Consider the following 13,802-nt stretch of genomic DNA (forward strand, 5'->3'; position numbering starts at 1 on the left):
CTTTTACTTCCCTCTTACCCTACCGCCCCCCAGCCCTTCACTGTCTCTTTATTTTGACATGCATATTATCTTAGCTGATTTCTATCATCTTACAGGAGTGGATGACATACCTTAAAAGATTAAGTTTTCCCACCTGGGATTTGTCCAGAAATTCAGTGTATTATAGCTTCTCATTGCCTTCTTCATTCTCCTATATTCTTGTGTTATCAATAGTGGCTTTCTTTCTTATTTTATGTTTAACTCAGGACACAGGCAGCTACGTTGATAGAAGTCAGTTTATACTGTCACTCATCTTTCATTATAACTACAAGGTTGACTTCCGCTGTCTGTAACACTTTGCTGCCATCTATGTGTATAAAAGAGCACAACACTCTTTCAAGCACCAGAAACTTCCCCTTTCAAAGAGAATCACGTCCCTAATCCAGAGAGATGACAAGGAAAGCTTCAGGAATAATTTGCTTCCCCACAAAAATGCAGAAGGTTATCAGGAATTTCTACTTATTTCTCTGTGAAGCAACTTTCTAAAACTGAAAAAGTACTGAAGATTCATTATTTAACATAAACCAAAACCAACAGGTTTTTTCATTATTCCTGTTGATAAATTTTACCTAATATGTCAACTTCTACAGAGTTATGATGGAAAGAAAAAGTTAACAAGAAAAATGGAACTTTTAAGTCACTTAAATAATTACAATACAATGATTCAATTTTTGCAAAATTGCAATCTAAATATCTTGCCAAATGATGAAATGATCATTAAGCCAAAACATTCTATAATATTGAACATAAACTAAATTTAAAGCAACCAGATAAAAAACTATTTACTCACATTATTTAAACTATCAAAAACTCAAATATTGTGATGCAATAATCAATTAATCTCTGTCAAACACTCAAATGCTTCTTCTCTAGGGAAGATGGAGAAATATATCAGAACCACAGAAAGCCCCTCAACTTCCCTTCACTACTGACCATGCTGGCTCTGACTTGTCCTGACAAATGTCAGTGTCAAACAAACAAACAAGAAAAACACTGCAGTGTGAGCCATACTGGAACTTTAAGCAAAACAAACAAACCAACAAACTTTACTGAACCATGTAATAATCCACACAGTAAAGGTAAAGATTGATATTTCCAATCAGGACTAATGATGTGTGGTAACAGTCTGAAAGAATGCTCCTCAAAGGTTTACTTTGTCAACACTACTGATTTCTAAAAGACTTTTTACTGTTAAAAAATCTAGCACCAATAAAATACATGGGGATGGGAGCGGAAAGAGAACTCAGAAAAAGGTTTCACCCTAATACATCAAACAAAATGAAAAGCCCACACTGGCTGCCTCCCCTCTAGTAATTTGCCATTTACAATAACTGCATAATTGCTGTCAACACAATGTTTGTCATCTGGTGAACATTTCATTTTAATCACAACACTATATACCATATAGAAGTTGAGCTCATCATTTAAAATTCAACATTTTCTAAGGAATTCTCGGTCTAAGTTATTCTAATGACAAACTTAACATAGTTTAAACAAGCCAAACCAAGCCTTTAGGCACACTTACTCGTAAATAAAGCAAATTTAAATTCATCATGCATGACTTTTTTATTAACGTCCCTAAACAATGTACCCATTATGTGAATATTACTAAAAAGAGTAACATAATGAAACCTATTAATCTTTGATACCATACATTTTTCAAAAAATGGAAATCTAAATTAAAGCAATTTTCTTATAATTTATTTCTTGCTGGCAATGGTAAGGTATCCAATTAATAATTTACAGTAGAAATTAATAAAAAAAGATTTTATGCATTAAACTTCTTTGAAATAGAAAAGGTTTCATTTTATCTTACTATACCAACTTTAAGGATCAACTTTAACTTTTTATAAACATATATTTTATAAGCTCCACTTGTACTAAAATAATAAAGTAGGAATCATATTTGATACCAAGCTCTAGTAAGTGTTCTTAAAAGAGCAATTAAGTTTAAATTCTTAAAATTACACACAAGTTTTTTGTGGGGAGGGGGTCAGATACATCTAACTGTGGTATTAAACAAGGTATTATTTACGTCTACATCTTAATTTATGCAAATTACATATTCCAATCTAATTGGGAATTCAAAAAGTTTCCCATTCACCATTAAAAGACAAAAAGAAAAAAAAACAAGTCTCACTCATAGTACCTTCACGGACTTACTATTTGTTTACTATCTGTCCTTATACATACACCTAGAAATTGATATGAAGGGCTCTAGGAACTTTTGCCGAAAGCATCTTTGCCACAAGCATTTTCACCACATAACTAATTGGCCGTAAGGCAATTTCGGGTAAAAGATAAAATCACAAAAAAACAAAAGAGGGATATTAATTTAAAAGGCCATAATGAAACATAAAAAACTGAATAACAAAATTAAAAAGTCTTTATTGCAAAATACAAAATATTTGAACATATGTAAAACGTACGTTTGTAGATTCATTGCAACACCGCACAAAGAACTGGTTTTATTTTTGTGTGTGGATTGTGCCTAACTAAGCACTTGCCTTCGTTCTATGGGAAATGTGGGCTCAACTCAGCGCCCTCAAAGAAGAGGCCCTCGGCCCTCTTTTTCTCCTCCACTGTAGTGTGTTTCAAAATAAGAAACCAATTCCTGGGGCAAATCATCGTCATCTCTCAGCTCGATAAAGCCATCAATAAAACATGGTTAACTGGAAGAAATGCTGTTTTAAGATCACCACCACCACTGTGGAGACTGTTATGAGAGCTACCTAAGATTTCTATCACATTCAATGGGAATAACTGCAAAAATTCCATCAATGGAGAAGTGAAAACAAAGTGACCCAAAAAACCCACTAAACTGTCAACCAGTGATTTTTTTTTTTTAATCTTTTATGGCAAAATTGCCTTACGGCCAATTAGTTATGTGGCAAAAATGTTTGTTGCAAAAATGCTTGCTTGCTAGATATTTACAGCGAAAATACCAGTCACTGATATTAAGGTAAACATGCACATTTAGCTATTTGCACTAATGTTAGCTTAATTGCTGCAAAACTAAAATAATACTTTGGATTCCATTTAGTAAATAAGTCACTACTGTAAGTGGATTAAGAATGCAAAACCCAACAAACATACCTTTGTGTGGTCCACTAATTATAAGCAAAATTCCAAACATTATTAGCTGTTATCAAAATTACAATACCACCTAGATCTAATAAAACAGAACAATCTATTTGAACATGGAGAGGAGAATTTTCATAGGGTGTTCTCTCTCATATAAATTCTTACTAGACTATAAAGGACTTTTTAAGTGGTTTTAGATTTGAATTCAATTGCTCAAATCTGTAACAGGCTTCCAAGAAGAATCTGAGCCAGATGACACACAGGGATCTACCAGCAGCGTAGAGTCTCGCTCTACCCTCATGAATATAAGATAAAAAATGATAAACTTCTTCCTAAGAACCATATGAACTGATTAGCCATATTTACAACAGTGGACTTTATGCTCTGTAAGCACAAACATTAAATTACAAAATGAAAAAGGTTTTGTACTACAATTTCGCCTTGTAAAAGACCAACGTGGTTACCAAATTTATTTAATATCATAGGACGGTGTCCACATAGGTGACCGACAAAAGGATTGATCAAAAAGCAATGAAGGCTTAGAGAGCAAAAACACAACTTCACTTAGTGTAGACGTTTGTCTCACCCCAGCCATCTACCTACAGAGAATAAAAGCATCCAATATTTGCTCCATTCACCTTCTCACTTCACCTGTAAGGGAGCTAATTTTTCCAGAAACAGACACACTAGAGTGTGCATGGATATTAGGTCCAAATGCAAACACACCTTATTAATACTCCGGTTCTCAAAGTTGCACTCACTGCTCTTTACCAAGTAAAGCCTCTGCCCGTAAGGTACTGTTACCCCAGGCCCTGGTGACAGTAACTTCATAATTTCAATATTAGTTACTTGCTAACAAAATAGAGTGATTTTATGTTGCTCTGAGCACATGTAAGAACTACATATGAAAATATAAGAATTTTAAACCTCACAAAATACATAAGCTTATATCAACTTATATAGCTATTAAGTAAAATGAGTTATCTTCAGAGACTCAACATGGAGTTATAATTTGTGTATACTAATATGTGGACAAAAACGTATCTGCAGTATTAAAATAGAAATATTTATTTTTAAATCTTAGAAAACAGTTTGACAGCACAGTCATATAACTGACTTGGCAATTTCTTTTAAAAAAATAAGTATACGTGTAAGAACAAATTACTCATTCTGGTTATCAAGCTATTGATCCGTTGACTCCCCAAGTAGCAAACATTAGTAGCCTCCCATAGCTTCTAGGAAACTTACACACTAGCACAGTATAGGCACTCAGTATAAAAATTGTATATTGAATTGAACTAGCCTAACTGAAAGATTGTGATTATTCCTGATGAGTTAGTACTGTGGATTTCTACTTTCCCCACATATTAATTTTATTTTAGTATCACTAATGTGCTAACATTATACCTTGCATTTTTGTATTTGGGTATCTTCCTAGCTATGCAAACACCACTCATATGGTATTAATTATAACCATTTCCCTCCAAAAAGGAACAAACAAATGTTTTGAACTCAACCCTACTACATCAAAACTTTATTTCAATGTAGTAAGTGGTGGGAATGACAAAAGAGGTAAAACTTCAAACATCAGAGTCTTGTGATGTTTCCCCTTTCCCTCATATTTCAGTGACACCTTCCCCCACCTAGATCTTCTGAGATTAGTAGTATGACAAGAAAACTGAGTGGCATCAGATCTGGGTTCCAGCCTAGACAGTCAGCTCTGCTGCTCAGCAAATGGACGTTCCAGGGAGCACTTTGTGAAATAAGGGCTTAACTTGGCTCACTGCCAAGATCTCTTCCCCCTCATAATTCTACAGCCCATTTAATAAAAACAAAGGGTCCAAAACACCATTTCCCCCTTTATAATATAACAAGTTAACGTTTCAGTGGCAGGAACTACAGGTATTTGAATGAGGAAAACATTCTTGCACATAATTTCAAACAGCAGCTATGGCAAAGGGCAGGCCTCCATCATAGGCAGAAGCAACAATGACTCAATGTGTTATCTTAGCATATTCATTTCTCTGGATATTTTGCCTCATGTTAGCCTAAATTATGAGCAGAGAGCACATCAGGATTAGAGTAGGGGTGGGCAGGGAGCACAGTAGCCAATTTGCATTTCCTCTCCCCATCTCCCCTGCTCCTATGACATTTATTTGCTAGCCTACTCACTCAGGATGGACTGTGCCACCATTCCCAGGAGGGTTACTATTGTGAATAGCATGGTCAAGAGGGCCTTGCTCGGCAGCTGGCATCTGAGTAAAGGCTGGGAATAGTTAAGAGAATGAGGCAGGTGGATCTCTAGCAAAGAGTATTACAATCAAAAGCAAGAGCAAAGGCCCATAGGAGAAGCATGTCGTAAAGAGCCACAACTCGTGCTCATTTTACAGGTAAGAAAATGGAGGCTCAGAAAGGCTGAGCACTCTGCCAAAGTCACATAGCTAGCAAGTGACAGGGCCAGAATCTGAATCGAGGGAAAACACCAAGGCCCAAGGTCTAGGGTGCGCCAGGATGTGGAGTTTTAGAATGTGTCCCAGGAATTCTGATATGCACCCATGATTTGAGAACTCTCACCTGCACTACAGTGTCTCATGAAAACCTGACACAGTCATCTATTCTAACACTTGTCACAATGCACTGCATCTGTGAGCGTCCTCATTCATTCTGCTGGCACAGGGCCTGGTAAAAGGCAGCAATCAGAGCAGACAGGTAGGTAGCTGTACTCATAGAACTTAATTTAATGAACTCTAACATATATTTGTGTGGGACAGGGGCTGGACCTTCAACCCACATTTAAGGATGTTCTGATAGTTCCCTTCCTAACAGCAATAGCTATGCCCCCTGCCTACTCCCCATTTTTCTGTTCTACTCACATCTCTCTGTCAGGCTCCCCAGGATCCAAAATAACTAAATGAATGAGCAAGGATACAGAAGAACAGTCCTCTCTGCTGTTTGCTCTGGGTTTTTAATAGGCTACCCCTACCCTTGCTATAATTACACAGTAAAGGGTCACATTGTTGCAATTTTGTTTTGTTCTATAACTGAGTAAGTCAGGCACTCACCAGATGTTCAGCCTAGGCACCTGCCCTTCGCCACCATAATGCAATTCTCCCAATGCATCTAGTCACCCACACCCCACTCCTCAATTAGAGCAGCCATAAGAGGTTTAGGCTTCCTGGAGACAAATAAAGGGGTTAGCTCTCTAGCTATAAATTTCAACTCTCAGGACCAGCCAGGAAAAAGCCACTGCAGATGACAATTCTTTAATTCAGGTAAGTAAATTGCTCAGTCCCCTTCCCAGACCCATTCATTTAATTGCCATGCCTGGTTTTATTCGCAGCTGCCTTCCCTGGACTGGCTTTTCAGTCTCACCTCTTTCTGATTCTAACTTCGTGCCTGGCCACTATACTAGCTACGTGGCTCACAATCAATCCCACTTCTGGCCTAGTTTCCTGGGCTGGAAGTCTGACTATGAGGACAATTTAGACTCAGCTTCTTTGTGCTTCGATGTTCAGAATCTGCTAACTGGTCCCACAGAACTAGACAAGGAAATCTTGCTCCCATTCACTTAGCCATGTCCCAGTTCACCTTCTGGGCATTATGCCTCCTGCTTGTATTGAACGGAATTAAACAAATAATTTACAGAGAACTGAAAAGGAAAGTAATAGAGATAATTAAAGAGTTAGAAAATGAAAGAAAAATATGCAGTTATTCAATTTAAATAAGACAAAGTTAAAGAAGGACTTCACAATGGTCTTCAACACTGAGAAGGGATTTGAAAATCCTTCTCAAAACTAAAAAGAGAAGAAGAAATGACTTTGTCTCCACTAAAGAAATAAGAAAAAAAAATAAGCTTAAGAAGAAACTTAGATATGCGAGGAAAGAAAGTACTTAAGGTGGGGACTACTTTAACATAAGAATTATTACTAGTAGAGATAATCATTTTCTTCGATGGGATACAAAGAGCTGAGTTCCAATCCTAGAACGGCCAATAACCAGATGTGTGACTTTGAGCAGGTAACTTCATTTATAAAATGAAAATCAGATTAAATTATTTCTAAAGTTCCTTTTAGCTCTAACATTCCATGATCGCATAATTTTCATTTCTGTGAAAAAGTTAAAGGCAATTCCAACATGACACTGTGAGACGAAAGGGAGTAATACTGGACTAGATTTACCATTGAAAGATCTCGTCCAACACTATGACTTCACGAATGACGTAAGATTATTAAAGAAGCTGTGAGGAATGGTGCAAAAATCCAAAATCACGACAGTAATGAATGTTGAACAGATAAGAAATTTAAGACAAATCACTGAGAAACTATTATTTACTCAGTAAAAAAAAAAAAAAAAAAAAAAAAGAACAATAAAGCAGGCTCCTAAAACATGTATGTTCCCCACCAAAATAGACAGGACTATATAATGGATAATTTGTTCCTACCCAGATGATGTCATCAAGCTGGGTTTAACTACTTCTAATAACTAGTACATTTCAGTCATCTCTCACTTTCTCCCATGTAAGATCAAATCAGCCTCTCAATGACCTACACTTCATGAGTCATAATTTTTCTGTTTATGATTCAGAAAAATGTCTTCAGTCAGTATTTCCCAGACTGCTGTGGGTTTATTCCAAGAACCAATTTCATCTTCATTGGTTTCCTACAGGAAACCAGACCAACTTCCTATTATTTTATTTTCCTTACTTTTAGCATACCATAGCCCACATCAAATTAACTGGAAGTGAGAGTGACAGAAGACTTTACTCTGCACAAAGAGAAGCCAAGACAAACAATGCCTAGTCTAGAAGTCACGGATTCAAAATTAAATACAAAATGTGCTAATATTAGAAACTTCTTTCAAAAAAGCTCCAAACCAAATAATAAAAAATGCATTTTAATTAACCTTATTGCAAGCATTTCACTGTCAGAAAAAACTTTTGTTTAAAAACTATTGCCTACGACTATAATAAATCTTACAAAGCTGATTAATTCAGAGAAATTAATTATAAGAAACAAAACATGTATTTTTCCATTCTAACCCCTAACAAGCTGCTAGGAGAAGAGGCAGACAACTGAAGCCCACTGCATAGAGCCTTGGCGTGATGGGGGACAGAGCAACATCCCTCTGGCAACCTGGCAGTCTGCCATCACCAGCTGCCATCATGCCAGCCGCTACCCCACACCCACTTTTTCCATGACTAAGAATCAATCTGACGTTAGATCACAGCAGAAACAGTGGCATGGAACACAGGATTTTACAGAACAGTGGCTTGTGCTCATACTATTCCTCTAAAATACTAGGAGTACCCGAGAAGTTTTTATTCTCATGGAATATATACAACTCAGAGAAAGATTTCTGAATGTGAAGAATTTTGGTATAAACATATATCGGATTCTCCTTAGACACTTTCCATTCTCATCATTCCTGATTGTAGGTATAGTTTTAGGCTTTAAAAAATCACATAGTCATTATCTGGCACGGAACAGGACTATATTACATCCAATTCAAAAAGCTGATACATTCAAAGAAGAAGGTCTAAGAAGCATGCATTTAAGGCACATGTTATAGTACATGGATAAACTAAGAAACCTGAAACATTAAAGGAGTGGTTCTCAAAGTGAAGTCCCCAGACCAGGATCAGTATCACCTGGGCACGTCCTAGAAATGGAAGTTCTCAGACCTGACTCTAGACCTAATGAATCAGAAATTCTGGGGAAGAGGCAGCAACCTGCAGCTAATGTTAAAGTGAGCCTTCTCTATCATATTCTCTCTTCTTTACACTAGGAAATTTCTAGAAAGAATCTACTCAACTACACTCCCCTCATAAACCCTCAACTTCTAAACTCTGTGCACTTTGGCTAAACTCTTCTATCGTATTGCTAAAATGTTCTTTTTAAAAGTCACAAGTCATCTCTAACCTAACTGCCAAGGCCAATAACCTTTCCTGGTCCTCTTTCCCCTAGACTTATCTGAACTATCTAGCACTGCTAACATCCCCTCCTGCATGAAATGGCCTAATTTTTTGACTTCTGTGACACAACTCTACCCGTCTGCCTCTCCAATCTCCTACTCTCCCGTCACCAGTAACTACTCTTCCCTCTCCTACACTCTAAATACACGCATGTCCCCAAGGTTCAGTCTTCAGTCTTCTACTCTTCTTTCTTCCAGCTGCTGCCTTGGGATCACAAGAACTCCTAGAATGAATTTACATCTCTGTACCCCATGACCTGCTTCACTTGAATGTCCTTCAAGTACTGCCACTAGAGAGAATCCAAGAAGGAACTTGTCTTTTCCCCTACCCAACTCCAAAAGTCCCTCCTTGAATGTCTGCTTCTAGTATTATAGTCCCCTGGGCACTGCAGCATCACCTTCCCTCTGCCCTGGCTCCCATATCTTGCCAGCAGAGGGGTCAGCCCTACCAGGCATCCTGTTTCATCCTCCTTGTTCCCACTTCTAATGCCACCATCTTCATCCAACAGCTTCCTATCTCTTCTGAAGCCCTACCTCTAGACTCTTACCTGTAAAACTCACCTCTGAATCTATTTTTCCCATTCAAAAACATGTACAGGCTGCCCAAACATAGCCCAACTTCCTACCTAGACTTACCTCACACTTATCCTCAACAAACTTTTTGCTCAGCTAATCTAGAATGCTCATTCATGTTGCAAGCACATCCCAAGTTTTCTCACTTCTGACTCTTGGCCTTACATTATTACCTCCTTTTCAACTAGCAGTTCCCACTAACTATGTCTGTAAATTTCCTTCCTAAACCTCCTCCTTGACACCAGGCATAATCTCCTCAAACTGGGGTTCTCTCTCACCTTTCTCTAAAGACTTGAAGATATCAGCACCAACCTCTGTCACTTGCCACAAATCACCCCTATGGAAGCTGAGACCCTCCACAACAAAAGTGGATTTTACACATCTTTGTGTCCTTCACTCTACCATGCATGCAAACATTTGTTGAAGGGCTAAATGATCTTACAGGCCAAAATTCATATTCAATTAAGCACCATTTCTGCCAATTAACTGGTCTTAATTAGGAAAAACAGGCAAAACACAACAAAAAGAGATAAACTTCACATACATAGTAACTCGGAAGGCATCAACTCAATCTCCTGTGCTTTCTGTAACTTATAAACTACTATTAGGCTCACTTCAAGCAAGGAAAGTGTATTAGACTTTTTGAACTACAAAAACGTTTTAGAAAAAGACTGGCTCATTTAATACTAAAATGACAGGGGGGAGGTCTTCCATAAATAAATCTTTACAAAATTTCCTGCATCTTCCCACCATGCCAGTGTATAGCTTCTAGAGGGGATAAAACTATCTACAATCAGACAGGAAACTTCTTAATCTAAAGGAAATGGAATAATGGAGTATTCATTCCAAAACATTCTATTTTGTCTGGAAGACACTCTCATGGTTGGTCAGGAAGGCCAAGAAGCAGCTAGATAAATTATAATGTGGAAGATGGACTGATTGCTTCAGTTACGGATAAATAAGGTCTACATTCCTCAAGTGATAAAGAGTCACTGCTTCTCTATAGAAAAGACGAGTGATAATCTCTCAAGGCACAGTATGCGTGAGATACCACTTCAAAATGAGAAAATACATTTAGAAGCATTTAGAAAAACATCTCTGCTCTAACCAAAGGACCTAGATACCTTTCACAGACCAAACATTAAGCTTGGACACACAACAGAATCATTAGAGATTAAGAAAGGGAAAAATATTTTTCCAAGACAGCACAGACAGATAAGAAGTACTTTTAGTAAGTGATATGTAGCCATCCTGCCAGGTTAATATTTTAGAGAAAAATGTATTATGAGGATTTATACTCAATTTTTATATTTGATATCAATTACAAGACTGGACTTATCATTATGTTTCTATCACTATGTTCTAAACCTAGTTTCATCTGATATAGTTTATAATTTCTCCCTCAAACTAGTAGAGATATAAAACAGGCATATAGCTTCCATTCTGCCCAAAGCTGGAGATATGGACAAACAGCAAATCACCTTAAATATTTCCTGAGATAAGAATGCTATATTCGTTCATTAAACAGCAAAAAATGCTGGTAAGAATTTCCGGCCTTTGTTTTTGGGTGGGTTTTTTTGGGCTATTTTAACTTAAAGTTATTTGCTTTTATTTCTAAGCCCCACTAACTATTCTGATTGAATACATATCTCAGTAGAACTCATATCATATCACCCGTGGCTTCAGATTTCCTCACTCAAGTGAGCACTAGAATATAGCAACAAAAACTTAAATTAAGCAAATTGTGAGAACTCTGGGGATAGGCTTGACTTCTCAAGTTTACTGCAATTTGTTCCAGAAAAAAATACTAAAGAAAAGTACATAAAGGGAAAGAAATCAACATTAGCTCCATCATACTGAGGAGACAAGAAGCTAAAAACAGTTTTTCTTCCAGTGATTTTTACTACTTATAATAAAAAGTTGGGGTCAGGGGCCGGCCCAGTGGCGCAGCAGTTAAGTTTGCACGTTCCACTTCTTGGCAGCTCGAGGTTTGCCGGTTCGCATCCTGGGTGTGGACATGTCACCGCTTGGCAAAAGCCATGCTGTGGTAGGCGTCCCACATATAAAATAGAGGAAGATGGGGACGGATGTTAGCTCAGGGCCAGTCTTCCTCAGCACAAAGAGGAAGATTGGCAGTAGTTAGCTCAGGGCTAATCTTTCTCAACCAAAAAGTTGGGGCCCACCCAGTGGCGCAGCAGTTAAGTTCACATGTTCCACTTCAGCAGCCCAGGGTTCACCGGTTCAGATCCCGGGAGCAGACCTACACACCGCTTGTCAAGCCATGCTGTGGCAGGTGTCCCACATATAAAGTAGAGGAAGACGGACATGGATGTTAGCTCAGGGCCAGTCTTCCTCAGCAAAAAACAGAGAATTGGTAGATGTTACCTCAGGGCTAATCTTCCTCAAAAAAATAAAAAAGTAAATTTCATTAATTTTAACATTATCGGGACTCAAAAAAAACTACTACTAAAAATTAATATTAAAAAAGAAGTTTTATTGAGATACATTTCCCAACATTTTAAAAAAACACTTCATTCACAATGTGATTTGAAATAGCAGAAATACACCCAATTGGGGCTCACGACTACAAGATCAACTCAAAATAAATGAATATGCTATTTTAACATTAGCAGTAAAATTTTATTATACTGTTCAGTAACAATACACTTTTAAAAAATGTATTAGATTTCTATTAGGTTTATTGATGATTAAACTTGAGGACTAGGACTTGTGGTTGTATTACTGTATTAAGAAGCAACAGATAAAAGTAAAATGCAGAACAACTCGTGAACACAGCCAGAGAAATCATGATAATGAACACTGCTTACTTTCACATGGCTCTGGGCTCCAAGGTTGTAGATCTCGGTAGGCTTCACTTCATTAATGATCTTCACAAGGCAGGTACTGTCAGTGAGATCACCATAATGCAACTTCATGTCTTTAGGATTCAAAAACATACCATTAGATAGAAGAAAGCAACATAAACCCAATTTTTTAAATATCAAAATTGAAATGCATATTCTGAAAGTCTGAAAACCAGACTGACTCTGGAGCAGCAGAGTGATAACTGTCATCTTTAAAGAACCTAAATAGTAGAAAGATATTCACATTTGTTGCCTATGTCTATAAAAGATTTATAAAAACTCAGATGTACTTTTTAAAAAATCCTCTCATGACAGAAGTTATACAATTAACATATCTTATGGCTCCCCAGTGGTTCTATGATGTGTTACATAAGACTGAGATTCAGACAAAGAGAATCTCGCAATAATGTGTACACTCTCTAAACAAATCCGTCACACATTAAAATAGTGAAGATAGCTGTTCAGATACTTTTATCTAGGGATTTTTAAGTATTTCATAAACACCAATCCTTAAGCCATCCACGACCTACCTGAGGCAGTGACATAACTGATTAAAGAACGACTAGCCTATAAATCTAGGCAGACCCTTAAACGATTTCATTAGTTTAAGAATTTGACACACGTAGATGGGCAATTTGCTAACTTGATCTTATCATTATTTTTACATAATATTGATCTATGTCTAGACCCAAGAGGATATTTTAGAAAACGGCAGTACCATTCTGCACTTTGCACAAAAATGGTAATAATTTTCAAGAAGGACGCATTGAATATTAGGAAAGTCTTTACTGGAGACAACTAGGTCATCTTCCTGATTATGTCACTACCTGCACAAGTAACCCAAACCTTCAAATATTCGGGGCTCTGAGGTGAATACAAAATCACTTACGGTTTACAAGCTGACTAGCTCTGTCTCTTACATGGCATTGTGGCTTTGATAAAGTCACAACCTCTTTCTGCCTCCCTTTCCTCATCCGTAAAATGGTCTTATTCACAACCTGAGAAGTTGCCGTAAAGATCAAATGAGAAAACACCATGACTGTGCTATGTAAACTGTACAGCTACATACTGGCAATTTTTATTAACAAAAATAATAAACAACTGCAAATATTGACAATGATCTCTAAAGCAATTAATATAGTTTTGACTGCCATCTGTTTTTGGACCTGTCTTCACAAATTATTTTAAAAGTTAAAAAACATGTACAAAGATTGCTTAACTTGACAAATTAGACCAAACATAAAAAGCAAAGGAGGTGATGTTACTTGAGGG

The 13,802-nt window shown here is 37.1% G+C and overlaps 1 protein-coding gene across 1 annotated transcript in view; it reads right to left on the bottom strand.

Annotated features, from left to right (window-relative positions):
- Nucleotides 1-13,802, bottom strand: part of GMDS (GDP-mannose 4,6-dehydratase) — a 649,017-nt gene that overhangs the window by 484,569 nt on the left and 150,646 nt on the right. Inside the window, exon 4 of the mRNA XM_070583962.1 lies at nucleotides 12,495-12,604. Coding sequence (XP_070440063.1) covers nucleotides 12,495-12,604 — 110 coding nt within the window. The remainder of the gene's footprint in view (nucleotides 1-12,494; nucleotides 12,605-13,802) is intronic.

Source organism: Equus przewalskii, chromosome 19 (genome assembly GCF_037783145.1).
Source record: "Equus przewalskii isolate Varuska chromosome 19, EquPr2, whole genome shotgun sequence".
Lineage (NCBI taxonomy): Eukaryota > Metazoa > Chordata > Mammalia > Perissodactyla > Equidae > Equus > Equus przewalskii.